This window comes from Strix aluco, chromosome 12 (assembly GCF_031877795.1).
Source record: "Strix aluco isolate bStrAlu1 chromosome 12, bStrAlu1.hap1, whole genome shotgun sequence".
Lineage (NCBI taxonomy): Eukaryota > Metazoa > Chordata > Aves > Strigiformes > Strigidae > Strix > Strix aluco.
In genome coordinates, this window is record NC_133942.1 from 3,919,879 (window position 1) to 3,947,136 (window position 27,258).

A 27,258-nucleotide genomic window follows, 5' to 3' on the forward strand; every position below is an offset into this window, starting at 1 on the left:
CCACAAAGGCACCACCCTGGAATTGCAAACCACCCCGTGCTTGGGCAATCTGCTTCCCAAATCATGCCCAGCACATCTTCTCTTCCTCAAACCGTAACTGAGCCACTGAGGAGGATTGCTAATGGGGTCTGGCTGGCTGGGGCTGCGTGGATCGGTGTGACCACCTTCCCGCCCTCTCTTCCTGCCCCCACCGGGTGTTCAGGGCTTCCCGGAGGGGCTCTGCCACCCAACGACAGCAGGAGCCAGGCACGCTCCTGGCACGCTTGGCTCGTCGCTCAGCCAGCCAGAGCCAGCTGGGCTCTTTCACCGCCACTGAATTCATCCCTGAAGACCCCCTCCTCGGCGCGGTCGGTTCCCATCGCCGGGCGACGCTTCGCTCCCACCCCCGCGTTTCCCCCAACGTCCCCCCGCACCTCCCCCGCCAGGACAGGACGTTCCCACGTGGTCACACGTGCCCCGGGCGGGCTGGGAGAGGCCGCGTTCACACGGGACGGCAGCGTGGCCGGAACCCCTGAGGATGCTCCAGCCTGGCTGCCTCCGGCCCCTCGCTGCTAGGGAAGAGCCGGCGGGCCTCGGCCTGGCCCCAGGGGTGGGCCTTGCTGTGCCCACCACAAGCCAGGCCCACGCACCGCAGCAGCATCCGCTCCTCTCCCCAGCCAGGCCGGGTGCTGGCGGGCACGTCAGCCAGCTGAGGACGGGTTCAGTGGGTCTGCACCCTGCTCACACCACGAAGGTGTTTTGGGGACTGCCAGGGTGGGGGAAGCAGCGGGGCAAGGGGGTGAGATGGGCAGGGGTGAGGGAAGGGATGGAGAGCAAGCTGTGGGGAGAGCCCCCATGTCTGCCAGCCAGGGTAAAGCCATCACTTTTTTTTTTTTCGCTGCTTCCTAATTATATTTTCCATTAGCCCTTTTGGGAGAAATCATAAGTCCAGCAGTGGGGGAAACAAAACATGGTATAAACCCTCCCCACGGGGAGCCCAGCACGGTCCTGGTATCACCCCCAGACTCCCCCTGTCCTGGGACCGCAGTGGTTTTGGGGTGCCAAGGAGGAGGTTGCAGTGACCGTGACAAACACCGTGGCGTGAGTCCATGTGCCAGACCTGGGGATGACGCTGTGAGGTTAAGCCACATCACTCCCTCCCCACTGCTGACAGCCAGGAGTGGCCAGACGATGAACAGATCCCAGCTCCCTTGCTGGATTCAGACCCAGAGAAGCCCAGGGAGCTTGAACACTAATTTATCGAGCTTCTGAGGCCACATAAAAAGCTTATTCCTGTGTGGCTGAGCTATTTAAAATCAAAGATGTTTCTGACCCTGAGTTCGTCCAGAGAACAGAGTCCCAAGAGCTTGAAATCCCCGCCGGCACAACGTTAAGAGGATGCGAGGCTCAGAGTTTATGGTATTGCAAAGCACAACTTGTGCTCAGGAGAAAAACGCTCGTTGTGAAAGAGTGACCCCAACCGTCGCATTGGAAGGAAACCTCTGCTGCAATCTCAGCCGGTGCGACCGCCAGTGGGCGAGAGCCAACATCTCCAGGGTAAAGTGTAAAACCACTGTGGGGAGACACAAGACAGCAACAAGTGACAGGGTGTCGCAGGTGACACTCCAGCAGGAGTTTGCCTGGCGGGGGCGGGGGGAGTGAAGGAGGCTGGTGAGAAGAACCTAGTTTTGCATTAAAACATTTGAAAATATATTCAAGCCCCCAAAATTTCAGGTGTTAGCAGGTGGGATTTAAATGCATCGATCTCTCCAATTCCACCGCCAGCAGCACTGAGACACACCGCTCTTCCTGATGTCACCTTCCTGGGACCAGGAACCCTCCTCATCCACACCTGCCATCCGTGTCCCTACAAGGCCATGGGAAGATCACACAGGAGTTGACATAAACCCCATCAAATGGAGGAAAATGCAATCACTAGTGGGAATGTAGGGGACAGAGGACCAAGGCAGGGACAAAAGACCAGGTCATGGATGGGGTGACAAGTGACAGACAAGGGCTGCCTGGAGTTGGGGCGCAGAGGGAGCTGGGCGGCCGTAGGGTGAAGATGAGGCAGGGGTTTGGTCCCGGGGACCCCCCACCCTGCGCCGTTCCCCTCCGGCAGTAGGGCAGACAGGGTGCAGCCCCCTCAGCAACACTCACGCCTGGATTCACTCCATCGCAGCCCAGTTTGGACACCTTCAGCGACCGACACAAGCTGGGGAATTACCAAGCAGACTGGGAGCGCTGCAAAATAATCAACTCACCAAGCACCTGGAAATGCACCCCACGCCGTGGACGGCGTCGCGTGTGCGAGAGCACACCGCCATCCCGTGGCTGCACAGCCCGGGGGGCTGATGGAGAGGCACAACCACAGCTTCGGGACAGAAAGTTACTATTTTTTCACTGACATCGATAGAAATTTCTACCGAAAAACTCACTCTGCATTTTGCCTTTGCTTCACCCCCCTGTTGCTGTTCCCTTTGGCTACCAAGCAATTCCACACTCCTGTCTTGAATAAACCACCCTCCCTGCGTGCATCCAGCCCCGCTGCAACAGAAGTGAGCTGGAAACGCACCGAGCAAAACAGCCAGGTGGCTGAGCTGAATATCCCCTAAAAACACCACAGGGCCATGGGGGGAAGCAGGCCCAACAAGGCTGCGCTCGGGGAGAAGGACAGGGCACTGCTGTGCCCATGTTCCCAGGGCTCTTTCGGCAGGATTATGGCCCCAGCAAGTCCTGGGAGAGATCCGGGGGATGAGGAGCTCCAAAACATGCCATCTTTTGATCAATTGAAATCAGAATTTGGCAAAGTTTTAAAAATGCTTAAAAAAACCGCTGGCAGAGCGGCACTTTAATATTACCCAAGTACTCAGAGGTTTTAGCATTCAGAAGAGGCTCCTCATTTAATAAAAAGGAGGAAAATATTAAAAGGCACATGAGACATTTCAGCTGGTCCATAATAACCTGTCCCTTTGCCCGGCTCCATGCAGCGCCCAGCACCTGCTCCGACAGGGGGTACAACTGGTGGGAGCGCCGGCTGAGATGGGAACAGGGTGAAGAAGGGTGCTGGGCACCCACACTTTGGTGAGGCGCACGTGGGGTGAGAGCATGGGAACACGCACAGGGGATGCATCCACGCAGGACGCCGGCCGGCGAGGGGCCACGTGGCCGAGCTGGTGGCGCGTGTACCCTGCGCACCCCAGCTCCCCGTGTCTTTTGACGCTTCCTCGCCCAGCGGAGAGGAGGCAGCGTGCCGCGGTGCCGCTCCTGGCCCCCGCAGCGGCTCAGCCTCCTGTCCTCAGGCCGGTTCCCACGACCCGCTGCACTTCCTGCGGCTGGCGGCCGCTGGCTGGCTCCGGGACGTGGTGGCGGAAGCGCTGCGATTCGGGTGGAAGGAGAGGCCGAAAGCCAGCCCCAGCCTGGGAACAGCCTCTGCACGGCGTTCCCCCTGGCCGTGACACCCAGGGTGGGATCTGCTCACAGCCAGGAACCGCGTCTGCCTGCCACCCAACTGGTCTGTGGATGCCCCAGGAGAGCAAGTCTCAGGAAATTTGGTCTCAGGTGATTTCTCCTCGATGTCCAGAGCAGGGCTGAGCCCCAAGCAGAGCTGTTATACGACATTTTGCAAAATGCCCAGGGTTGGCTCCAACCCAAAACCACTTCCTCTCACTCCAAAGGGCTGGCCGGGAGGCAGATGTCGGTGCTGCTGGTCTTGCAGTGGTTCCCATCCCTTCTTCCAGGGAGGAGGCATGGAGCAAGGATGCTTTCAGGCTCCTCCCTTGCACACAGCACCAGAGCTGCCAGTGGCATCTATCTCAGGTACATTGCATAGTACCCATCACACACATGGTGAGGCAGAGCCAACTGAAAACTCAAATCCAAAGGATCCCAGCGCCAGTTTTCCTTGGAGAGGCTTCACGAGTGCCCTCCACAGGACAGCATGCTCTCCTACCAGCTACTGTGGTCTGCAGTCAGGCTGCCACTGGGTGCAAGACCCTAAACCTATGGGTGAGCTCCAGCATCACGTGTACACTCAGCTTTTGGTACCTTACTTGGGAACACCCTCCATGCAGGTAGCTCGAGAAGCTTTTTATCAGTGTTTCAAGGGACTACAGTGGCCTGCTTATGAATCCCTTACTCGGCTGTTTGATGGGCATTTTCTCGAGCTCCTTCCTGCAAAACATTTAGACCTTTCCTGAGTTTGGGCTCACTTGGTGGCTGGAATGCCCCAGGGAGGGCAGGCTGCCCCTGTACACGAAGATACCAGCATTACGGCCCAGCTGTGTCCCTGGTTGGGGTCTCCTGAAGGAGAGAGGTCTCCGGAAATATTTTCAGCTGTGGGCTCTTGAAGAAAAAGGCACTGAGTTCTCAGGGACTCCTCTTGGTGGCCGACGCACCAGGATGAATCCAGCTGGAGTCACCTGCAACACAAAGGTGTTTCTGACACACATCACAAGCAAAGCTGTGCAGAGCCCAGGGAGGCCCTTTTCCTGTCTCCCCCTTGTTTCTTTCCTCTCTCCATTCTTCGTGCAAATCTGAGTTCAAATAACACTTCCCTGGAACAAGGAGAGCTGCAAGGTAATCGGTATGAAAAAGTTTCACATCTGGACGTGTTCCGAGCTGACAAACCCTCACCCTATTTTCCATTGCTGTTATAACAATGCTGGAAAACACACCCTTGCAGCAAACCCACCAGTGAGCGCACTCACACGAAACAGGGCAGGTGCTGCCCATCAGGCAGACACAGGCAGAGGAGCAGAGAATGTCACTTCAGGCACCCACGAACGCTCATGGGTGCTCTGTGAACAAAAGAAAAGTACTGGAGATCCTCCTCTCCCACCTCGTGGGTGCCGAAACCTTTCCAGCTGTGTTCCCTGCTCCCACGTGGGTGCACATCCCACCCAGCTTGCTACGGATGTGCAGTGACAAATCCCAAAAGGGTTTGCAGTCTTCTTTGCAAGATAAAAAATGAGCCATTCATCATCTATCTTAAAAGGAAATTGCACGAGAAACACAGACTTTACTTCCTTTCTACCAGTTTGCTACCAGTTACAGGTGAGCTAAGACTGGAGCTTTTGAGTCTTTTATGAAGATAGTGCAGACCTTGGTCGTAAAGGAGCTCACATTTTTCTCATTCTTATCACAAACTGCCCTGCATCCACTAAGTTAAATTTTCAACTCCTCCAGAATCCAAGACGTTTCTCCCCCTCCACGTGTCCAAGCAGTGATTTCTGGGGTTGATTCAAATAAAGAATGTAATTTTACAAGAGTAAATTAAATTGCACCTAAAAAAAACCCCCAGAATACAGTAACACCAGGGAAAGGTGTATTTGGCGGGTTTGAAACAACCAATAGAAAGCAAAGGATTGCAAGTTTATATCATATGAAGCAATTTAGCTATCCATACTGTGAATAAATAATTGACCTGCACCATGTGGAAAAATACCCATTAGACCATAAAGCACAAATTTCTAGGAGACGAGCACCTATATATACATACATATACATACCACAAAACTGTCCAGAGAAGAGTTTTACCGGTATTTGGAAAATATAAAGGAGCTCACATCCAGAAAATCAGCAGCTGGAGGGTTAGCAGCACCCTGGTTTGCAGTTAACATGCTGCAGCTGCAGAGAGGAGCCAGAAACCATGCTTCGGCTCCCAGGCTGTGAGCAAGGCAGGCAGCTCTGTGAAAAAAACCTTCTTCCACCAGCTCTTTGCCTCCATTTGCAAATGATCTGGAGGGCTAACACCCAGCCAGCCTCAGCAGGGAGCCCCCAGCAATTTCACTGAGCCTGCAAATTCCTGTGGGGCCGCAAAAACATGAGCTTTATGAATCCAACTGCACAGGAACAGAAACACACCAAGCAGAAGCCTCACATGCACAGAAAACCACGAAAGAGAAGAATCCAAGCACGCAGGTTTGGGGTTTTTGCAGGGAGTGCACCCCCCAGCCCAGGCAGTGAAGTCCACGCTTGCATGTGTGACATGGAAAGAGAGGAACATTACCTTTTTCCAGAGGATGGGACAGAGGCAAGTTCAGCTTCTAGAAATAGCTGGACACCAGACCTCAACTGAAGCTCCTGAGCAATCCAGTGCATTAAAACAGGCCTGGACACATTATTATGGGGGGGTGTAGAATTGAGAAAAACAAAATTATTAAAGCAAATGGAGGAGGTGTTTTGCCTGGACAGGTCCTCGAGCTTCTCAGCTCTTTGTTTCCAACAGCTTCAAGAGGTGTCAGCAAACAAGGCGCTCCACAGCCAGGAGCAAATCCTTGGTCCTGAACCACCTGCGCTGCCCTGGGGGAACTGGGCAGCATCCCTGAGACCTGTCCCCAAACACTAACACGCAGGCACCACTGGAGGACGGGACCAAAACCCGGGTGTCAGACCCACGGGACCCACTGCTAGGCTCAGTCTGCTTAAATCTGTGCTGCTAACATGATGGGAGAGCAAGTGCTGCCGGTGTCACCTCACCACTGCACACCCGCTGCTTAGGGAGTTTTGAGACAGTGCTTTAAGGATCTCAGATCTGCAGGGACTCCAGATGTCCCTTCCTAGATTTCTTAGTTTATGGTATAGTCATAAGGCAAATGATACACAACAAGCTCCTCCAAGACACAATTCTGAATTCTTGTCATGTGAAATTTCTAAGAAGCCTTACTCAGATACTGAGAAATGCCATGAGCAGATGCAAGGCTTTAATTTTTAGATTGTCTTTGCAACGTGCGGTCAGCTTGTGGTCTTAAAAATGCAACTCCCAGATGCCTTTCGGATTTTTGGCTGGACTAGCGGTGGCTCCCATCATCATCGTGCCTTTTCACGCCAACACACTGCTCAGACATCCTTTTCCACAACCTCATTTCCATTCATGGGAAGGTATCCTGAACCACCAAAACCACACAGAAAAGTAAAACCAGCTTCCAAGCAAGTCCTGTTGCACAGAGGCAGTAGACGGGCCTGATTTTGGCTAAGTTCAGGCAGCTCTATTAAAAACACCTCCAGCTCCATTCATCCCATCTTCACACAGCATCCAAGACAAGACACCTTGAAGGTACCTGTTTTTCTCCAGGGACAACAAGCAGAGCTGCCTGATCCTGGTTCACATGCAGATGACTAAAGAGAGGTAAAACGAAGCCTGCCATGCCTGTCTTAAATGAACAAGGGAGCAGAGATGTGCCAGAAAAGATGAGCTCATTGAAAAAATAACTGAAAGAGCTTTTATAAAAATCAATACAAAGACCTAGCTGGATTCAGATGTGCAACATGCCAGCAGCAAGACACCTCCTCACCACCTGTGTGCTTTCCTGTGTGGTCCTTTTTACCAATTTGTCCTCAGATTTTCCTCTTTTTTGTGTCTTGGTGTCACCCACCAGACCCTGCACTCAGAGGCTTTGGCTGTGTCCCGGCACGCAACCTACTCCATGAGCAGCCAAGGAAAAGAGCTCCAGGCACAAAGGAGCAAGGATCACGCAGAGAAGCAGCTTCCCTCAGGGGCAACAGAAGCAGGGAAACACAGGAGCATTTATTTTGACCAAGAAAGAGGTGACCTCCGGAGCTAACCGCTGCTGGGAGAGCACTGCTCCCACAGGTGCGCGTTGCTGCCAGCTCTCGGCTGACACACGCTCAAGCTGGGAGCCACATGCCTGAACCTCACACCTACACGTTCCCATCTTTGCTTTAGGCTTTGTACTTCATGGCTTACTTTTTCCATAACGCCCCCGTTCCCAGGTTCTGTTATGCCAGGAGATCACGGGTGGAGGGACGCCTTTCTTCTAGTGTTTGCCAGTAAAACCCCTGCCTGCCTCTCCAGGGCAGCCCATCCCGACACTCTGCACTTGGAGGGACAGCAGGTTTGTTAGGGACTTGCTCTGGCATGTCTTTCACAGTAGCATCTCTCCCCATGCCCATCTCATCATCCCACAAGAGCCTTCTCTAGTGTCTGCAAAGCACTGGCGCTGGCCCAGAGCATCGGCCCAGAGCACCAGGCTCACCAGGGACACACAAGCCCATCACAGACCCACCCCTGTGGTGTCCCATCACCAGCTCTCATCCCCCTGACACCATCCAGCTCCTCATCCCACCCCAACACACCCCGAATTCATGCTGCGTGAGAACACCTTTGAGCACATTCCACTGGCATGAAGAGGGACAATGCCTCCTCCTCAGAGCACAGCAGAGGGAAGTCATCACTTGCCATGATTTCTACATTTTTTTCTTCTGCCCACACCCTGGTTCAAGGCCTTGGACGTGCCAGTTATCACCCAAGCTAAGCTTGACGCTCTGCATGCTTTGAAACAAGACGTTCCTTGACCTGCTTTTCTCTCATCACTAATTCACACCTAGCAGATTTCCAACTCAGTTCATGCGTGAACTCTGTGCTGGCACCACTTAACAGCTAAATAACAAATTCTGACACAGCTCATTAAAAAAGAAAGCCATTGATGTTCAGCAACGTGCCTTAACTCTGACCCCCAGCTCCAGGCAGGCCTGCCAAGAAATCAACTTGTCCCATTGGAAATATAAAGGAACAGCAGCAAACTGTATCAGCGCAGCTTGGAAGGAACCTCTTCTTTTTCTTACAGATAGGAAGCAGATAGGAGACACGGGTTAGTGACACTAAACAGTTCAACAGTCTGAACAATTAAAATCCACCTCTGAATGGACACTCACATGAAAACCTCAAGACGCGATTCCAGCCTCGTGGCTGCACAGATGGACTGGCTTTAGGGAATTTATCCACGGCTCACCTAGAAACACAGGGAGCCAAAATCCCAGGAACACTCCTGGTGCTGCTGTGGTTGTAACATGATAGAGACATGTCGGCACAGGAAGACCAAACTGGCAGCTGAGCTGGGAGGACCAAGGTATGAAAACAAAATTCCCTGGCAGTGTTCGTTTTTATTTTTCCCCTAGCAAAATAAGATGCTCACGTTAAGAACAAAAAAAGAGCAGTCACAGAACAGGGGATGAAAAGGCTGCTGTTGAAAACATAATCACATTCCTGGATACACGTATAGCTCTACAAAGTTCTGAATGACACATTTCTAAAGATGTTTTTAAATAACTACTGGGTATTAATTACAAATAGCTACCAACCTTTTTCTATCCTCATTTTGAAACCTCTGTTTGGAAGTGTTTTCCACTAGGCAACACCTTTCAAACACAGCCAGTTACGCAGCGCTGCTGTAGGTACTGAGGAACTGCACCCGAGGCTCTGGCTGGACGTGGCAGCCATCGCGCACCCGACGCTGGCTGCGCTTCACTCCGACGGGAGGCACAGCGAGGGACAGGCGAGGTGCTCGCTGGGGGAACAGGCACAGGGAAGGGCGACAGCCTGCCGCTTCCTGGGTACAGCCGCCTCTGCGATAGCGCCGTTCTCCTTATCTGAGTGGCCGCATCACTGTGAAGTCTGCGAGAGACCCTGTGACTGCATTGCCATGGAGCCAGCTGAGCGGGTGAACTCGCTTCTGGCCGTTTCTCACACGAGGCAAAGACAGCGCGGCCAAGACTGCAGCCAAGGAAGAGCACAGAGCAAAGGTTCAAGAGATGGCCTGTCCCACGGGGACCCTGCTCTCCTCCACAGCCCCCAACATCTGGGCAGCATCTCTGCTGTCAGTCCCGTGCGCAAGAAGGCTGTGACCGAGTGGTTGTCCTCCTGTCATCTTGTCCTTGCCTGCCTCCATCCAGCGCCTTCCATCTTGATGTCAGGCAGCTCCAGGACACTTGGGCTACCTGCCTAGCCCCAGCCCCAGCCCCAGCCCACAAGCAGTCACCAGCTCTGGGCGCAGATGAGCTCTGGGTCTCCATTCCCCAGTTGGGGAAAAACGTATCGCTTCTCTCTGTTGTTTGTCCTGATGTATTGTTTAAGAGCTATATAGTCCACAATTAATCACAATAATTAATGAGAATAATTAAGGAGATGCAACTACTGTTTGCAAGCCTCCAAAATAGAAAGGTTGCAAACGTCATCTGTTCCGCATCTAGAATTTGGGATAATTAATCCTGAAACACAGTGTGACAAACAGCTAAGCTATTGAGAGGTGCCTGTCCTACATCAGACTGGTTGTAGCAAAAAAACCCTGTACAAAAACATGGCCCAACAGCACTTTTCCTTGCCAAAACCCCAGGCAGGGCAATAAAACCATTTCCAGGCCAGGAGAGGACATAGCAGAAATGATTTTGAAAGGAACAACGCAGCGCTGGCAGAACTGGAGCACAGCAGAAACAATTAGTGCTCTGCTGGGCTGCCACTTGGGGTACCAGGCTAAAATCACACGCAGAGCTCTTGGAGCTGGGAAGCTGCCTGCAAATGGTTCTTATTTGAGAAATAAAAAAGGACAGAAGAGTGACAGTGCAACAGAGAGAAGGGTGGCAGTGCCCAGCAGAGCCTCACTGCTTATAGCAAGGGCAGCAAACGAGGGATGGCAGAAACACCCTCCCGTGCAGGTAAGAAAGAGTCCGAGCAGGGTCTTTCGTTGTGCTGTAAAATATCTGCCTAACTGGGAGGTGTGGGGCCTGCGGGTGCTTACCAGGGCTCAGGGAGGGCAGGGGCAGCATGGAGCTGCCAGAGCCCAACCATGCCCACAGCCTGCCCAGAATATCCCACAGCAGCTCCCTGCACGGGGAGCGGCCTCGCATGGCCAAGAAAGGCAAAAAAAGTACCCGCTGGACTCCGCTGGCAGCATCACCCCAACAAACGGTGACACTGTGACCTGGCTGTCATGCCCAGCCTCACACAGCATCTCCGCGCCACCCCAAAACTGCGGCGCAAGGGCACTTCTCACTGCCGAAACCCCAGGCAGGGCAGTAACGATGAGCCCTGGTTTCACTGAGCAGGATTAGTCCTCCCTCCTCAGCACATGGGGGACTGACACTGAGGCACAGAGCAAGGAACGTGACAGGTGCTCCCAGGGTTCAGTGACGAGACAGGGAATGCCAGTGATAGGCTCTTTGGCTTCGAGCCCTTTGGCTATCAGGATGTCTCTCAGAGTACCCACCACCCTCCCCAACAGGGGCACACGGGCAGACACCTGAACCAGCAGCACCTCAACAAAGCATTTGAGAGCTGCAAGCAGTGGCCAGAGACCTTGTGCTTTGCAAACTTCCCTCAGCACAGATGGGGACACAGAGCAACACGCAATAAAAAAGAAAAAAACTTTCCCGGGGGGATACAAAAATAATACCGTGTACATTCCAGCTTCCCGAACAACAATCGCCTGAGAAGCCAGCACTGTGGGAAAGTCTCAGCTCGCTTTTCCTGGGTATTATAAATAGAATTACGGCTGCAAGCAGGGCTTTAAACACGGAGGAAGGGGGAAAAGGCCATTTAACGGGCTCTGTTTGAACTCAGGCTCTGGCCAGCATCCAGCTTTCTGCAGAACAGCTGGTCACTTCCTGCTGAGCGAAGGCCAGCATCGCCGCACTGGGAACCAGGAAGCGCAGGCCAAGGGCTGCCTGTCAGATCCCACAGCCTGTGAGCCTGGCAGGGGCACTGCACCTTGGGCTGCCATTAAGTCACTCGGGAGCCTGCTCCGCTCCCACCTGCGGCCAGGCCTGTGTTCTCCCATGTGTTGCAAACACCAGCGGATGGAGAGTGTGAGACCAGGCAAGTAGGTGTGAGACTTCCCCAGGAGTCCAGCCTGCAGGGCTTGAATCCAAAGGGTTTTGAGAGCTTTCCCTTCCAGCTGCTTGGTTTCTGACCCCATGTGAAGGCTCAGCACCTACCAAGCTCAGTGGGGTGGAACCCCCCAGTTTACTCACGCTGCCTGGCTCTCCATGTGGGTGACTGCTGCTGCTTTTCCCTCACGGGTAAGGGAGCCACTGCAGAGCGCTGGCACGGGCTGCTCCGCATCCTGTTATCCACATATTCATTCCTCTCTTCCTTATTCTAGCTCCTGCTCATTCAGGTTATGGGCCTGCAGTTCCCCAGGACACCTTTTAAGCACTAGCATCATCCTTTAAGCAGGGTATCACACAGCAGAGCCCAGCAGTTCATTACTTAGTGTCGCTGCTCCCTGTCCTCTTCTCCCCCCCCCTACAACAGGCGCCAAAACGCCCCTTCAGCCTGAGGGCCCCGGCCTCTTCCACTGGGACAAAACAACGCAGACGCGCTTCAGTTTCCCTCCCGGCCCTGGCCGCAGGCTGCCGGCCCCCTCCGGCGCGGTGCTGGCCGTGAGGGGAGCGGGGCGGCCCGGCAGGGAGCGGCACTGGCCGTGAGGGGAGCGGGGCGGCCCGGCAGGGAGCGGCGCTGGCCGGGAGGGGAGCGGGGCGCTGCGCGGGCCCCTCAGGGAAGCGGCGCCCGGCCTGGGGAAGCGCGCGCAGCGACGCGCTGACGTCACGGGGCGAGACGGGGCAGCGCCGTGCGCCTGCGCGGGAGGGGGGGGGGCGTGGCGCGGCGCGCGCCTTTGTTTGGGGCGGTGGTTTCCCAGGGTGCCGCGCGCGGGGGGCGCGGGGGGGCGGGGCCGGGCGCGGGCCCGCGGGGTCAGTCGGAGCGCGGCGGCGAGCGAGGGCGGCGGCGCCGAGCGGAGCGGAGCGGCTGGACGGAGCGACCGACGGACAGAGCCGAGCCGGAGCGAAGCCGAGCCGAGGATGATAAACACCCAGGACAGGTGAGGGGACGGCGCGGTCCCCACCTCCCCCCCCTCCCTCCCCGCACTGCCAGGCCCCCCCCGCCGCGGCCTTCCTCGCTCCTCAGACCGGTGGTGGCCGGGCCTGGGGCGCGGGCGGGCGCTGAGGCGGTGGCAGCTCTCCGCCTTTCCCGAGTGAAAATCCCCCTCGGGGCGACGCTTGTCTGGGGGAGAGACCCCCGGGCGGGTGTCCTGGGTCTCGGGAGGTGGGGAGGCATCTCGGCAGCCAGTGTCTGAGCACCCTTTTGCTAATAAGCCTTCAGCGCCGCGGAGGGCTCGCCCCCTCCCTTCCCGCAGTCCCCACGCGTCTCTAAGGAAAGGTGATTTTTCCTGGCAGGTTGGTTATCAGCAGACAGGAACTTACTCGATTTGTGGGTATTTTTCTCAGCTGGCCGTGTGTCTGTCCCTTGTTTAGAGTCCCAAAAGCGTCGTTTCCAGAGCCTCTATCGTACCGTGTAGATAAGCACCCAGAGGATCCGTCTTAAACAGCCGTGTTTCTTGGCAGCTGGATGTATGGTAGATACTTGAGCTATTCTGTGCTCATCAGATGGTTATTTAGAAGTTGCTCCTCAAATCAGGTTCCTTAATATACGGCTTGCAACGGCTGGCAGTGTAACATCTTCTTATTACGGACTAAACACAACTGCATCTTCAGTTTGCAAAGGGGCAAAAAAGAAAAACCAAAAAAACTTCATTTCTGTAATGTCAAGGGAGCTGCATGGATCCTTCCATCTGATCTAAGTTCAATGCAAATAAAACCACTGAAAAACAAGCGAACGTGCAGCTTTTAGACCCCGAGGTGCTGGTTGTTGCCATGGCCTGAAAGCAGTGCTGGCCTGGGGCTTCAGGTGTTGGAGAACAGCTGTGATGGGTTTCAGAAGTTGCCAAGTTGTCCTTTGTGCTTCCCAGGGACAGGGCATGGGGTTGAGATCACTGGAAGCTTAGCAAGTTAAAATTATACCCGCTGGTTGAAAACGTACGCCTGCTTCCAGCTCCTGTTTCAGGCAGGACTTAGTCAGGAAGCTTTTGCTTGGGAGTTTCTTCAGGGAAGGGCCCTTGGTGATCTAAATGCATCTTAATCTAAACCAAGCTGCTGGAAAACAGCTTCTCAAAAGGGAAGGGAGCACAGTCCTAATTTTTAAGCTGTAAACAGGCCTCAGGGAGCAGAGTTGCAGTGGGCTGCTTTTGCGCAGATGCGTGAAGGGATCAGACTGTTGGGTGCTTGCATGAACTTCTTCCCAGGGTGCTAACGCGCATCTGGAGGAAGCAAAACCTCTTTTAATCTGTGCCCCCCGCACGCACACACTGGTTGCTGCTGCGAAGTTTTGGGGGAGGATCGCAGTGGCGTGCAGGTCTGCGCTAGGCGAAGCGCCAGTGCCGCAGGCAGGGCTCAGCAGCTGAAGGGGTCTTGTGTTTTGACTTCTGCATGTGCCAGAGGAAGCAAAACTGGGAAATGTCTTGAACTGCTTTGCATGAAAACTACGGCCTCTTTTTTTTTTTTTTTTTTTTTTTTTTCCCCACAACTACACTTCATTATCCAGCTTCTTGATGCCTTGGCAGCAAGTTGGAGTGAGCTATCAATAGTACATTGTTGACTGTGGGGTGAGGGAGGAGGGAAGGGAATAACAAAGCTGCCAACAGCTTTCTGGGGGTGGGGAACAGCACAGCAAAGTGCTTTGTCATGCCTCTCGACATCCACTACTACTGAATACACACTGGTCCATTGATAGCCCCAGTCATGCTGTGAGGAGGGACTGTATTAACACAAAATGCCACTGAGCATGTGTGCAAAAGAGTTTGCCCTGAAACATCTTCAGTGCAACTGCTTAATATCTTTTCCTAGTGTGTTTAAACAGCCTTTTCTCCAAGCACTGCCTGCTGTAGGCCACGGCACACAGGAACGCTGCTGAAGAGCCCAGTCTAGCGAACCTGGAGGAGGAGGAAATATGTGAAGGAAGAATATTTGTGTTTCCTGTAGAAAGATTATTTTGGTATGAGGTGGCAAGCCAAGTTCTTTGCAAGTTCTGCCTGTGTCATAACTGCGTTTGTGAGTTATTTTTTGGCATACAGAAATGCCAAATTTCAGTAGGTTGTTTGCAGTCTGGTATATGTTCCAGCATACTGTATAGGCGGTTCAGGTGATTCTGATAGTACAGCTTGGTACTTGGTCGTTGGATACTTAAGCCTGTCTCCCTCGTGGAGGGGGATTAGAGGGGAAAAATACTGTCTCAGGAACAGCTCAAGAGAGAAGCTTTAGGACAGACAGTAAGTTGTTGATACACGGTCAGAGTCTGTCCATTAGAGCCTCGTTCCCGCTCCGTGTGCTTATTGAAAACCCTCACGCTCACCTTTATTTCGGAGGTGTTTGCACTGGTGTGTTTCATGATGGGAACACTGAGGAATGACTGTTTTCTCTGCGTTGCTTTTGCAGGCTTTGTTAGAGGAATACTGCTGCTGTGCCGTGCCTCAGCAAAGAGCTTTTGTGGTACTGATAAAGGAAGTGATGCTCCAGAAGTAAAATAATTTGCTTTCATAAACTTCCTAAAAGCTAGAGCAGATATTAAAGCCTGCTTTCAAAGTGATCCTGAAAGACCACGTGTAGGGCATCCAAACAAACTTAGGAACTGCAAGGGAAACTTATTTTCTTGCTCTTAAAAGCAGATCCATTGGGTGAACTTGTAATTTTTAGGGTTGCAGTGAGGGACACTTGTATGATGTTTCATTTGCATGTGAAAATGTCAACTCAGACGTTGCAGAACATGTTGAAAATATCTGAAGAACCAGCCCTTTCACTCCTCCTCGTTTTGAAAATGTGAAACTTAAACCTCCTCCTTCTGGGTCCTGTTGATCTATTTGTAGATATTTGTCTATAGAAAATGTGTGCTCATCTGGTCATGCATTTCCAGCCATCTGCTATTGGCAGTCTTCCAGGCGTCCCTTATTAGCATGAGGTTGCTCAGCACTCTCTCCGGGTTCTTGGCTGCAAAGCCCCTCCTCCATTTCTAACAAAACACTGCCAGTTTCTGATATGACTTGGGCAGAGAGTGTTTTGATGTAAATGTCCGGGCACTAAAGCCCTGATAGCTGCCTCTGACATGCTGTGGAGGAGCAGGGAAACGAGTGGCTTGGGGTTATGAGGAGCTGTAGCATCCGAAACGTGATCCCTGCTAATGTAACCTGGTGTTCTCTCTCTTTTTCTTGCAGTAGTATTTTACCTTTGAGTAACTGTCCCCAGCTGCAGTGCTGCAGGCACATTGTTCCAGGGCCTCTGTGGTGCTCCTGATGCCCCTCACCCACTGTCGAAGATCCCCGGTGGGCGAGGGGGTAGCAGGGATCCTTCTCTTTCAGCTCTGATATATAAGGTGAGAAAGATCTGACATCTAAATAATAACCTGTACCCATGTTGCAACTGTGTTCGGTTCCTCTCAGTCTGATGGGAATAAATGCAAATAACTCCAAGGTAATAAGTGGGAGGACAGTTAATTTGTCAGTGACTCTGTTGGCAGACCGCTGGGCTGCACGCAGTGCTCTCCTGCTTAAATATCACCTGCTTATTAAGAAACGAGGGACCTTTTCTCAGAGGTATGCAGCAACTAATTCACTAGCCCTGTTCCCAGCGGCCTGTTTCAGCTATTGTATGCAGAGCCAGCGTTATCAAAACATGAAACAGCTTCTTAAACGTCTTGCAAAAAGAGGAACCAGGAAGTAGAAAGGTGAAATGCAGAGAGAATGCTTGATAAGCTCCTTCCTGTGCCCTAGTCCGGAAGGTAAAGCTGTGGGGGCCTGGGAGCTGCCTGAACCACTGCACAGAGTAACTCCTGACTTCACAGAAGGGCAAGGCAGCCGTCCACCTCGCAGACCAGAACGTTTCTAGAACATGTGCATAGGGTGAGGCAAGATCAGGAAGGCTTTGTATTCGCAGACTTGCTTAGGAGCACGTGGATCTGTAGCTCTCGTTTTTTGGCCCTCTTCGTTCTACGGGACCTTTGCTTTCAGATGAGGAGACCTGGCTGTTCCTGGCTGTAGAGCAGTTGGCACTTGTACAGCTTTGTGTTGTGTTACGGTGGCACACATCTGTCTCCCTTCTGGGACAGGGGCTGCTTTTCCACGTGCCAGGGAGCAAAGTGCTATCAGATGAGGTAGCCTAAAATTTATGCTCAGCTTGCAAATTTGGCTGTTCAGACAGGGGTGTTGTCATAGGTGTTAGACTTGATTTTTAATTACCCTGTGGGAGGCACACAGACTTTATATGATGAAAAGATACAGGCCCTTTTGGGTCACAGCTACCAAAGCCTCCTCTTGAAATTCATGAGAGAGTTGCAGACCTCATGGCTGCTTTCAGAGGAGTTTTCTTTAATGGAGCCTTGGTGAATTTTTAGCACATGCCTCGCCCACCCACCTTGTGAATAAATGTCAACCTCTGTAGACGCTTAATAATAATGTAACACCAGCTTAGTGCTATTGAGTTGAATTGTCACAGATGTTGGAGGGGTATGAAATCCAGAGAAGCAGCAGAGCACAACAGGCTTCCTGTCAGATAAAGAAGATACATAAATAGCTTCAAGAGGGCTCAGGACGAATAATGAATTCCCTCTGGGTGGGAGGGGATGACAAATAGGGGACTCTGCAACTTAAACTCCTGCAGGCCAGCTTTGCCAAGCCTTGCATATACATGAGGCGAGGTCCAAAGGCAGAAAATGGGCTCAGCGTGGAGGAGATGCTGGTGGAAAGAATCAGTTTGGAGACTTTGAAGTGTTTGATTTCGGTATGGCCTTGAATTTGCACAGAAGCTTTTGGCAGTGGTGTGTAGGCAGGGGCTGCTGCCTGTGGGGATGTCATTTAGATAGCTGCATCCCAGAAATAAGGATGTAATTTTTCCTGGCTTTATTGCTGACAAAACCTAGCAGAATCTGTCAGAAAATCAGTCCCTTCTGCAACATAGCTCATCCCAGACCAGAGTGGGCTGTGTTGCCCAGTGGTTTAAAGTCAAACCTTGGATGGGGGTTACTGGGACTCTCTGCACCCCTCAGTCACCCCTCAATCTAGCGGTGCTGTAGTTAGGCACCAGGCTGAGCTTTCAGCCAGCAAGCTTCAGCGTGACCTGGAAAGGCATCTGGACCCAAAAGCTTAAGTCCTTTTTCCAGCTGTATCAGCTGTTCTAGTTCAAGGGATGACCTTTCTGAACGAGCCTGCCTCCTTTGGAGCATACAGCACTCATACACAACAGCGCTATAAATTAAGCAGCTGGGCCTCCCTATAGTTGTTGGTATTTTTGTGTTAAGAGACTTAATACTCGGCCCTTCCTCGGGGGAGCTTTACTTGAGCTGGGAATGCAGTAGTGATCGGCGTCGGTGCCGCACGGCCGGGATGGGCTTTGTGTGAACGGACGTGCTCTGGCTAGCAAACTTGGCAGGAAGCTGCAGGTGTAGCACATGCCAACAGTAGGCTGCTTACATGGGTTTCTCCAGTCCTGGCTGTGGTAGATCATAACATCCTTTCTCCTTACGCTGCCAGCACGTAGGGGCCTCCCCCCGTCCTTCTCGGGACATCTGAGGAGCGTGGCTGGGTTGGAAAATCTTGTGCTCGATGAATTGTAACCAAGTGGAAGCTGGTCCTTGCAGCTTTGCTTCACTGAAATGGAGCCGAGGGCTGGAGAGCCGGTGGTTTAGGCAGCTGTGTATAAAAGATAGTCTGGTGGGGTTGTTTCTTTGCTCACGGTAGCGTGGCGGGGGGATTTTGCAGGGGTGAACTAAAACCGAACATTTGTTGCGTAAACAGGATTTTGCTTTGAGCAGCTTCCAAAGAATTCTGGGCTGCTGCTTCACAGGAACAGCTTCTCTCCCCGGCATCTTGCTGTCTCTATTTTGATGCCTAGAAATAAAATATCAGCTACCCAAGACAGGCTGTGTAAATGTAATTCCCTCTGAACTGGGGGAACTGGTTCTGTTAATCCCTGCGGTTGTGCTGCCTTTGGTTCATGGACTGTCGCATTACGGGGCTTTTAAGTAGAAAAACCTTGTGAGGTTTGGAGTGCAGAGCATAACTTTTGGTGACAGAAGGGCTAAGCCAGAAGGCTCCGAAAGCTTTTCCCCTCCTATTGCAGGCTCCTGCCAGTCTTCCTGCACAAATGCATGTGTGTGCCTCCCCCTCCAATGTGTCAATCCCTGCCTGCTTTTCTCGACTTCCTCACCCTGTTTTTGTTTTCGTGAAGTATAAGAAAAGAAGCATCTGTGAGCTTCTCTTGAGAGAAGGATCTTTTCTGAAACAGAGACGCTTTCTGCACAGGAACAACAACTGTAAAAGGCTCCTATAAAGTCACTGGTGAAGGATGTGCGTAGAATCCCCTTGGTTTTGTTTTTTTTTAAATACACCTCTGTAGCACAGAGCGCTCTCTAGGCTCAGATCTGACTCCTGCCGCGGTGGCTTTACCAGCAGCAGTCTGACTTCACTTGAAGAGCAGCTGTCAGTGGGTTTCTTGGTGCGCTTGGCTTAAAACTCGTAAAACCCAACAGCGGGCACAGCCACGAAAACTTCTTTCAAACTCATTGAATAAACTTATTTCCTACAGGATATTTATTGTGGTGAAGTGTAAACTTGTTTTTCAGCTAAGCTTTGAGGGCTTTAAACAAACGGCAGCTTCCTCTGCTGCCTCTGAAGCCAGGCAGTTCCTAATTTGCATGCGGCGTTACTTTGAGCCGGCGTTAACATATTCGATGGAGGCTTCTTTGTCACAACAAGAGGGATCTATTTTAATACATGTGGTAATAGGAATTAAAGCACTGGGACACAGGCTTGAGGAGCCTGGAAAGGTTCTCAGTGATGTTTTTGCTGAACCACTCACTGGTCTTTTTAGCAATGTTTACACCTTCATAGCTCAAAACACCTGCAAGAAAATATCTGCTTGAAAAGCAGAGATACTGAGGAGTCTTCCACCCTCTTACTGGGCACTCTTGGCTGCTGATGTGTTTGTACTGCCCATCTTTTAAATGTTTCTTCACTGCAGATCCAAACTGGACTGAGTTTTCTTTGCTGTACTGGCTCGCTGTGTGTGTTACGGTCAGAGATGAGTATATGTCGCTACAAAGCATTTATTAAACCTTGTCTGGTGAGGTGCTGTCCTTCTGCAGCAATGTCACTTGTTCCGTTGGCAGTCCAGCTGATCAACAGATCAAAGCTCCTAATGAGCTGCTGAATTAATCGCCCTGTTAAAATAAAATGCCTGGAGACTGGACAGTCGCTCACCTAATGCCCTGATGGAGTAAACCACCTCCCACCCCACCCGTTGGTGTTGTTTTGGGGGGGGCACATGGCTTTCCCAGGCACTCCCATGACTCGGGAACAGAGCAGACATGATTTCCAATATCTGCTTTACTTCTGCCCTTCAGAGCTCTGCAGGTCACTTTCTAAACGAGGGAGTCAGGATGCATGAGCCTGAAACCAAGCAGATGGGAACAGTTCAGCTTCCACTGCCATTGACAACGTTAACTCAGGAACCTAATGAATTTCTTCGTCGTTTCATTGGGGCTTTTTGCAGTGAAATGTGGAAATCATTACAGGGCAAGCCAACTGCCTGCAAAAATTGTCAGGAGAAGGAATGGAGTTTTAACCACGAAATTGTTTTCTAGGAACTGCTGAGCTTAATCTGAGGCGGTCTGCATGCTTGGCATTCTAGTTAGAGCAGTATTGGAGAGGGACGTGTACATTTGTGGTCTCTGGAAAAGACCTCCTTGCAATCTTCAGATCTGTGTAGCTTCTGTCTGTTGTGGAATTCTCCCTGCGCTGTGTATTTTCCTCCCTTCTACCAGGAGGCAAACCGTTTGCCATACCAGTTGGTTGTAAAAACTGGGAAAGCAATTTGTGGTCATCCCTTAAACAAAAAGACTGTGTTGGGGATTGGGGAGACGACGAAATTGGTCAGACTGCAGCAGCAGATGCTCTACCAGCTTGTCGGTTCACGTTGCGTTCTTTGAAGGGTAGTTCATGAACCGCCCGTCAAAGATGTGGCTGGGATCTGCGGTGGATGAATGGACTCTCACTACCCAGAAATTTAATATAATGTAAATATGCAAAACTGCATTCCCTTGAACAGGAAAACATGACTAGAAAAATCACTCTGAGGTCTGAGCACTCACTGTGGCGTGTCCCTGAGCCAGTGAAAAGGGAAGGGGGAAAAATATAGTAAAACTATAATACCATTTGTTTTGCTTTTGCTCTCTCTAGTTATACTCCCCTGGCTGTTTTTATGTAGGACTTTACCTCTTTGTTCTTTATTTTTTGTATTGGGTTAGAATAAAAGCAAGGAATTACAGGTAGTTCAGAACAATAGCTCTTAACCACTTAAACACTTGTTTAGAGCGCTGAGACTCGAGTGTGAGCGTGCAGCTGACTGTGCATACTTTGACGAGCTGTGGTGAGTCTCGTGGTGGTGAATTTTAGTGATGGGCTGAAATTCTGGACACACACTGTCTGTAAGGGCTGCTCCTTTGTCAGGAGGGTGCTCCCATTGGAAACATAGTCCCTCTGCGTGCTCATTTAAGCACGATCTCTTACATTTTTGGCCTACAATCTCATGGATAGTTTTCTTTAACCCTAAAGCATGTTTCATGAGCTCTCCTCCCTCCCTTGCACAGGACGAGAAGATCACTGTTAACCAAGATGTCCCAGTGCACGAAGGGAAGCCTCATATTGTCCACTTCCAGTACAAGGTCACAGAGGTGAAGACCTCCTCCTGGGATGCAGTGCTCTCTAATCAGAGCCTCTTTGTGGAAATCCCTGATGGATTATTAGCTGATGGAAGCAAAGAAGGGTAAGTTCACGATCCCAGAGCTGTGTCCATGGCTCCCCAGGGAGCAAGACTTTGCATACATGGGTGATGCTGTGTGTGTGGGGAGAATGGGCTGTATGTGTGGCAGCTGTGTCTGCTCCTGGTTTGTGTGTCTGAAGTATGTGCTTGCTCCCTTGCCTTCAGAGAACTGTCTTCCTGTTAGTCTTCCATATATTTCCCCCCCCCCCCCCCCGGTGATCATTTCAGATAGGTAACTGTTTTTTTGAGTCCCTATGCTAATGCAAAATAAGCAATAAATGAGCAGAGTGATTCTTTGCATACTTTGGTATGGAAAATCTACAAGCCTTTCTCTGATTTTTTTAAAATTTTTTTCTGCTGGCCACTTGGCAAGCATGTTTTGGCAAACGTTTTCCTCTCTTTCAGGGGAGAAAAACCTCCATTATATTGATGTGCTCCTTCTCATCAGTAGGTGGATCTACTCTTGGAGCACTGCCACGCAGGCGCTGGGCTCTGCCAGAATCTCTGATTTTTCTCTGTTGGCAGAATACGGTAGTGTTTTGTCCAGACAGCTCTGCTCTGGGAAGTTTGTGTAAACGCAGCTTCCAGAGCAGCTACTTCCTGCCAAGTGCTTTGCCAGAGATCTCCGCTGGCGGGGAGTGCTGTAGCGTAGATGTGGCTTTACTGGATTCCTCTGCAGAGCTCTCTGAAGTCCTCCTAAATCTCCAAGTAGGCTTCATCCATGACACAAGCTAATTAAGAAAAAAACCTCATTAGGCACCTTCAGTAAGTGCCAGTATTCTTGCTGTCTCACACTCTGAGTCCAGATAAGTGCGTGTGTAATTTCTTCAGTTGGCCCGTAAATCTTTTAGCTGTCCAAGTGCCTGCTCTCTTGGGAGTGGGTTCCTCTGGGAGAGTATTTATAACGCCTGTGTCATTGTGACTTAAAAGTGCAATTTTGTCAGATTATTTTTAGCTAGGTAAAACAGCCTAGTAGAGGCTATAATTAAAATAGTTCATTACCATATTAACAAAACCCTTGCAAATTTAATCTCCCTCACTGCACTCTGGTCTCACTGACTGTTGAATTAGATGCTGGCTGAAGCCCTGTTTGTCACTGCTCTAGCAGCCTGCGTTGTAAATGGTTATGAGGCCAGCAGTGGCTCCGCCGTGCAGATCCCCGGGGCTCAGAGAGGGGTTAATGCAGCCCTGCTTCCATCAGGAGGTGGCAGAAATAATTTAGTCGGAAAGGCAGGAAGCGTGGGCTCGGGGTGCATCAGCTGTGCCATCCAGCTGATGTGTTCAGGAAACAGCTTTGCCTGTGCGCTTGCTCCTTCAGTGGTGTTTTTCTCTTCTCTTCTACCTGGCGTGAGCTCTTTCCTTTTTTTCTTCCCCTTCCCATAAAGTGCAAAACTTACAGACCCCCCCGTGTACGTTGCCTGCAGAGGGGATGTAGCCAGATGGGTGGGTGCTGGGGCTGGGTGTTCGTGCACACCCGCACACGGGGGCCGAGGACAGTGCCTTGGTGTGAGCACAGCTCTTCCTCTGCAGGGCTGGATAGCGAGGCAGGAAGCCCATTGTTTCAGCACCCATTGTTCGCTGGAAGGGGTCTGTAAACAAGTAATCCTTCTGCCTGAAAACATCCAAACAATTGATAATGCTCAGAGGCTTCCTCAGGACAGGACTTCCTATAGCTGATGTTCTTTTTGTCTTCCTCCTCCTTGGCAGGTTATCAGCACTGTTGGAGTTTGCTGAAGAAAAAATGAAAGTAAACTACGTCTTTATTTGCTTCAGAAAAAGCAGAGAAGATAGAGGTGAGAACTGACCCCCGCTGTCAGGTTTGCTCCCTAGATCTAAGACAGTGCTGCTGAACAAAAATCTGGTAAACCCAAGGCAAGGCTCGGCAGGACGCTTCCTATTGCAGTAATTGTTACACGCATAATTCTCATGGTGCTCTTACAAATTAGAAATAGTTTCTTGTGGAGGAAATAAGCCCTTTCTTGAGACTAAGGGAGAGGGAGTATTTTGGTTTCTCCAGCAGATATGCTTTGCTGTCCTGCTGTTAAATTATTACCGGTACTCTCAAGCAGAAAGCTGCTTCTGGATTACTTGGAGTATTTTCTTGTCTAGAAATTGGTTAATACTTCCCCTTTGGTAAGGAGTGAAGGTCTCCATTTGGCACCAGGCTTCTGTCACTTGGAAAGAGAAACCAGGGAGTAGTTGTTACATGGGAAATGAACACTTGTAGCTTGTTGCCCTGATGCTCATCTGCTTTTTAAAGATCTCCTGGCACTGTTGCCCTTCCTAGACTTACAGGTAATCCTGACCCTGGCTATAGATGCTTATGGCTTAAGGGGGCTGCATTAGGGTCTAAAGATAGACGTGCTGGATGAGTGGTTACAGCACGGAAGTTTGAGATTTGTGGTGAGGTACCGAGCTATGGATGTGTCACTTTAAATCTTACTAGACGCAGGCCATGGCAGGAGTAATTCAAACCTTAATTCTAATTTTACTCTGCTGCTTCACAAGCTGCACTGTCTTCTCTGAAACGAAGCACGTTATTAGAGCTAAGCTGTGCTGAGCCCAGGAAGATGTCATTCCATGTTAGGATGCCAAGAATAATTTTCAGATTAAGTTCTTGCTATAATGTCACCACTACCACAGGTTTGCATAGGTGACCTCTGCGGTGGCTGGTTATGGGAGACATCTCATACTGGGTTTTGTTTTTAAAAAACGGGCTATGCATTGCTCTTGGGCCTGGCTTATTTGTTTGAGTTCTGGAGCGCTCCAGATCCTGGGTCCTTGTCTACGCAGTTGAAACACAGTGCTGTCTTGAAAATACCCAGGAGCTCCCCTGCACGACCCTTCCGTGGCTTGAAGTTGGTTGTCAGCGGGTGCTGTAGAGACGAGATGCTGCACCAGCGTTAACTCGTGGGCCACAGGGAAGCGATGGCTTTGGTAACAGGCGAGCAGGCACCCAGTCACTGCATCGTATAACCTTGTCTGACTGAGACAAGGTGTGGGGGCGCTTCTGGCCTGACCCTGCTCTGAATTGCTGTGCATAACCCGTGGTGCCTTTCCTGGGGGGCGGCACCAAGCTGTGCTGAGCTGGCTCGAGTTTCCGCCGAGCTCCAGGTCCTCCTCATGGAGACAGCAAATGTCTACCTAGACCCTGAGTAAGTAAATTCCTGTTAGGTGCTGCCTGACTCATTTTCAGGGCTCAAAGGGTGCTGGGACCCACCAAAGTACAGAATAAAAACTTTGAGGGGCTGCGGGATGGCTGTGTGCATCCTGGGAAAGCGGGTCAGTGCGGCTGGTGCCAGTAGGTGACCAACCATGGCTGTTACTCGGAGGGGATGGAAGAGACGTTGCAGGATAAACATGGACAAACCTGCTCTGCTGCACAACTAAAATCCCCTTCGTGCTTAGGAGCAGCCGTGATGAATGCAGGAAGAGACAAAAGCTCCTATTCCAGAGGGCTGTCACGTTCAAATGGTTTCTTTCTGTGCAGGAAGCTCTGGATGCACTCGCAGAGGGTGTTCAGTGCACTTTGATATTTGTGGCTTCTAGGGTGGTGCAGGTAAAGAGGGTTATTGCTGGTGGTAACGGATTTCCTTCTCTTTGGTAGCTCCACTCCTGAAGACATTCAGCTTCTTGGGCTTTGAAATCGTGAGGCCTGGTCACCCCTCTGTCCCGTCGCGGCCAGACGTGATGTTCATGGTGTACCCCCTGGATCAGAACTCTTCCTCTGATGAAGAATAGCTGCAGCGGGGGACTCCAGTGTGACCTGAAAATGCTGTTGAGGGGAGAGAGGGTTACATCTCCTTTCTTGAGGAAAGGGAAAACAAGCTTCTGTTGGACTGAAACTGCATTTCTCATTGTTAGATTGGCCTGTGTATCCTCAGAGTTGACTATCTCATTGAAATGTGTTGCCTAGAGAACTATATATACACACATGTAATCACCAAATAGTAAATGGAAGATGTTTATGAACTGGCATAGGAGCTCTTTACGTGCAGCTGTGTGGTGTGGTAGCCTAGGGGCGCTCGGTGCCCGGGCCGTGCGTGGGGGAGCACAGCGGTAGATGCAGTATCAACTCCTTGACTTCTCTAAGCCCGTGTTGGTCCCTTCCCGATCGCCTGATGTGCGCTCAGCTGACAGACTACCTTTTGATTTTTCACTCAAGACTCTTAAGTAGAAGGCATGTTTTGGGTGTTAGGCACATGGAGGAGACGTGCTCGAGTTTAACCTTTTAACACTACATTAAACCCCCCCTGCGTCTCTGCTTTGGGGCGACCGATGCTGTTTTAACTGGTCTAACCTTTTTTTTTTTTTTTTTTTTTAAAACTTCTTGCTCTTCCAGCTTTTGTTTTAAGCAGTCTTAACTCTGTTCAATGTTACCACTGCACTATCACAGCATTCAATAAAAGGGGCATTCAGATGAACTTCACACAGCTGGGGCTGCTTATTTGAAAGGAACAGAGCCTCTGGTGGGCCTCCTGTAGTGCTGCGATGGTTTCAGAGTGTTCGGAGCAAGACCTCTGCTCTGGGGGAGCGTTTCCTCACCTGCCTCTGGTGTGATGGTTGTGATGGGCCAAAGAGCCAGAAGAGCTCACGCCTTTATCCTCTGCCCCAGGACGGGTACAGACCAGGCCTGTGGCTGTCACTCTGTTCTTCCTCCTTGCCTTTCCAAAGAGATGATCTCACAACACCGAGCTAACGGCTGTATCCAAACCAAAGGGGGCTGCGTGTGGGGGCAGGCGTGGACGGCGGCTCCCCCAGTCCTGGGGGGATGCTCTCCCCGGCTGGGGCCTTCCCTGGGCTGGAGGGATGGGGCCACAGTGCCAGCAGTTGCTCCCGTTTCACCCCTGGCCCTTCTAAGGTTGGAGAATGAGGTTGTGCTCTTGTCTTTGTGCCATGTGGATGTAACCTGGCTGGCTTTTGTTGAAAGGCCAAACGAGAAGGGTGTATTTATAACCTGTGCCCCGGAGGAGTGCTGTGAGCTCTCTTCCTGGCCTGGCTGCTTGCGTGTGGAATTGTCCTTGTGTGCTTTGTTGTGCTCTCACCCTTCTGTGGAGGATTTTGTTAAAAGCTGAAGCCAAGCCATTCCATAAACGTCATGGTCAGTGTTTTCTGTTTGGGAAGAGAGGTGGGGCTGGGATACAAGTTTGTGTGAATAAATCATCTTAAAGTTTGTGTCTCTTTTTCCCTCCTTCCCCTCCAATTAATGAAAGGGCTGCTGGCTCTGCTCCTCCTTCAGCAGGGCATCAACTCCTAAGTCTGCTTTAAAATCAGGGGCTGGGGTGTGCTGATGGGAACATCCCTGCCCTAGCTTTTACTGGGGGGCCATCAGCCCCTCCAGCTCTGCAACAGGCACTGCCCTGCCTGTCCTTGCTCCAGGTGTGGTGTGGAGACAAAGGAGACTTTGCAGCTCTTCCCTGGTAGAACCAACACTAATTTCTAGCTCTGGCTTTTGAAAGGCCAAGTTTTATCCCTTCTTGGGGCTGGGCTGCCTCCAGGGTGTTTCTGCACACTCCAGGGCCCTGCTGCCACCCCCTGGTGCTCTTCTGGCACATTCCTCATGGGATGTGGTGGGAACCACTTTGGTCCTTCCTTACTGGTAAAATTTACTGGTGAAGTGCAAGGTTCTTGTCATGGGAGCTTGGAGGGAGGATGATCTGAGCTCTACAGTTACGAGGCTGTGCTAGTGCCTGTGCTTTTCTGACAAGTGCCAAATATTTTCCTGCCCTGGCTTAAAGAAGCGTGGTCAAGTGTAGAGGTTTCAGATCACTGAGTGGCTTCAGAAACACCCCCCTGAAAATCTGAAAGGTGCTGCTGATTTCCCTGGGTGCTGCGCAGGCCACC

The 27,258-nt window shown here is 51.3% G+C and overlaps 1 protein-coding gene and 1 long non-coding RNA gene across 2 annotated transcripts; one reads left to right on the forward strand and one right to left on the reverse strand.

Annotated features, from left to right (window-relative positions):
- Window positions 1-2,855: 2,855 nt before the first annotated feature.
- LOC141928887 (uncharacterized) lies at window positions 2,856-12,233 on the reverse strand. The gene is made up of 2 exons (XR_012624894.1): window positions 11,746-12,233; window positions 2,856-4,400 (listed from the first exon to the last, which is right to left on the reverse strand). It is a non-coding gene; the product is annotated as an uncharacterized LOC141928887 (long non-coding RNA).
- A 220-nt stretch (window positions 12,234-12,453) lies between these two features.
- On the forward strand, window positions 12,454-26,587 carry OAZ2 (ornithine decarboxylase antizyme 2). The gene is given in 6 exon segments (XM_074837839.1): window positions 12,454-12,593; window positions 15,816-15,891; window positions 15,893-15,973; window positions 21,242-21,417; window positions 23,122-23,207; window positions 25,022-26,587. Coding segments are annotated over 6 exon segments (573 nt in total). The 5' UTR covers window positions 12,454-12,573; the 3' UTR covers window positions 25,156-26,587.
- Window positions 26,588-27,258: the final 671 nt, after the last annotated feature.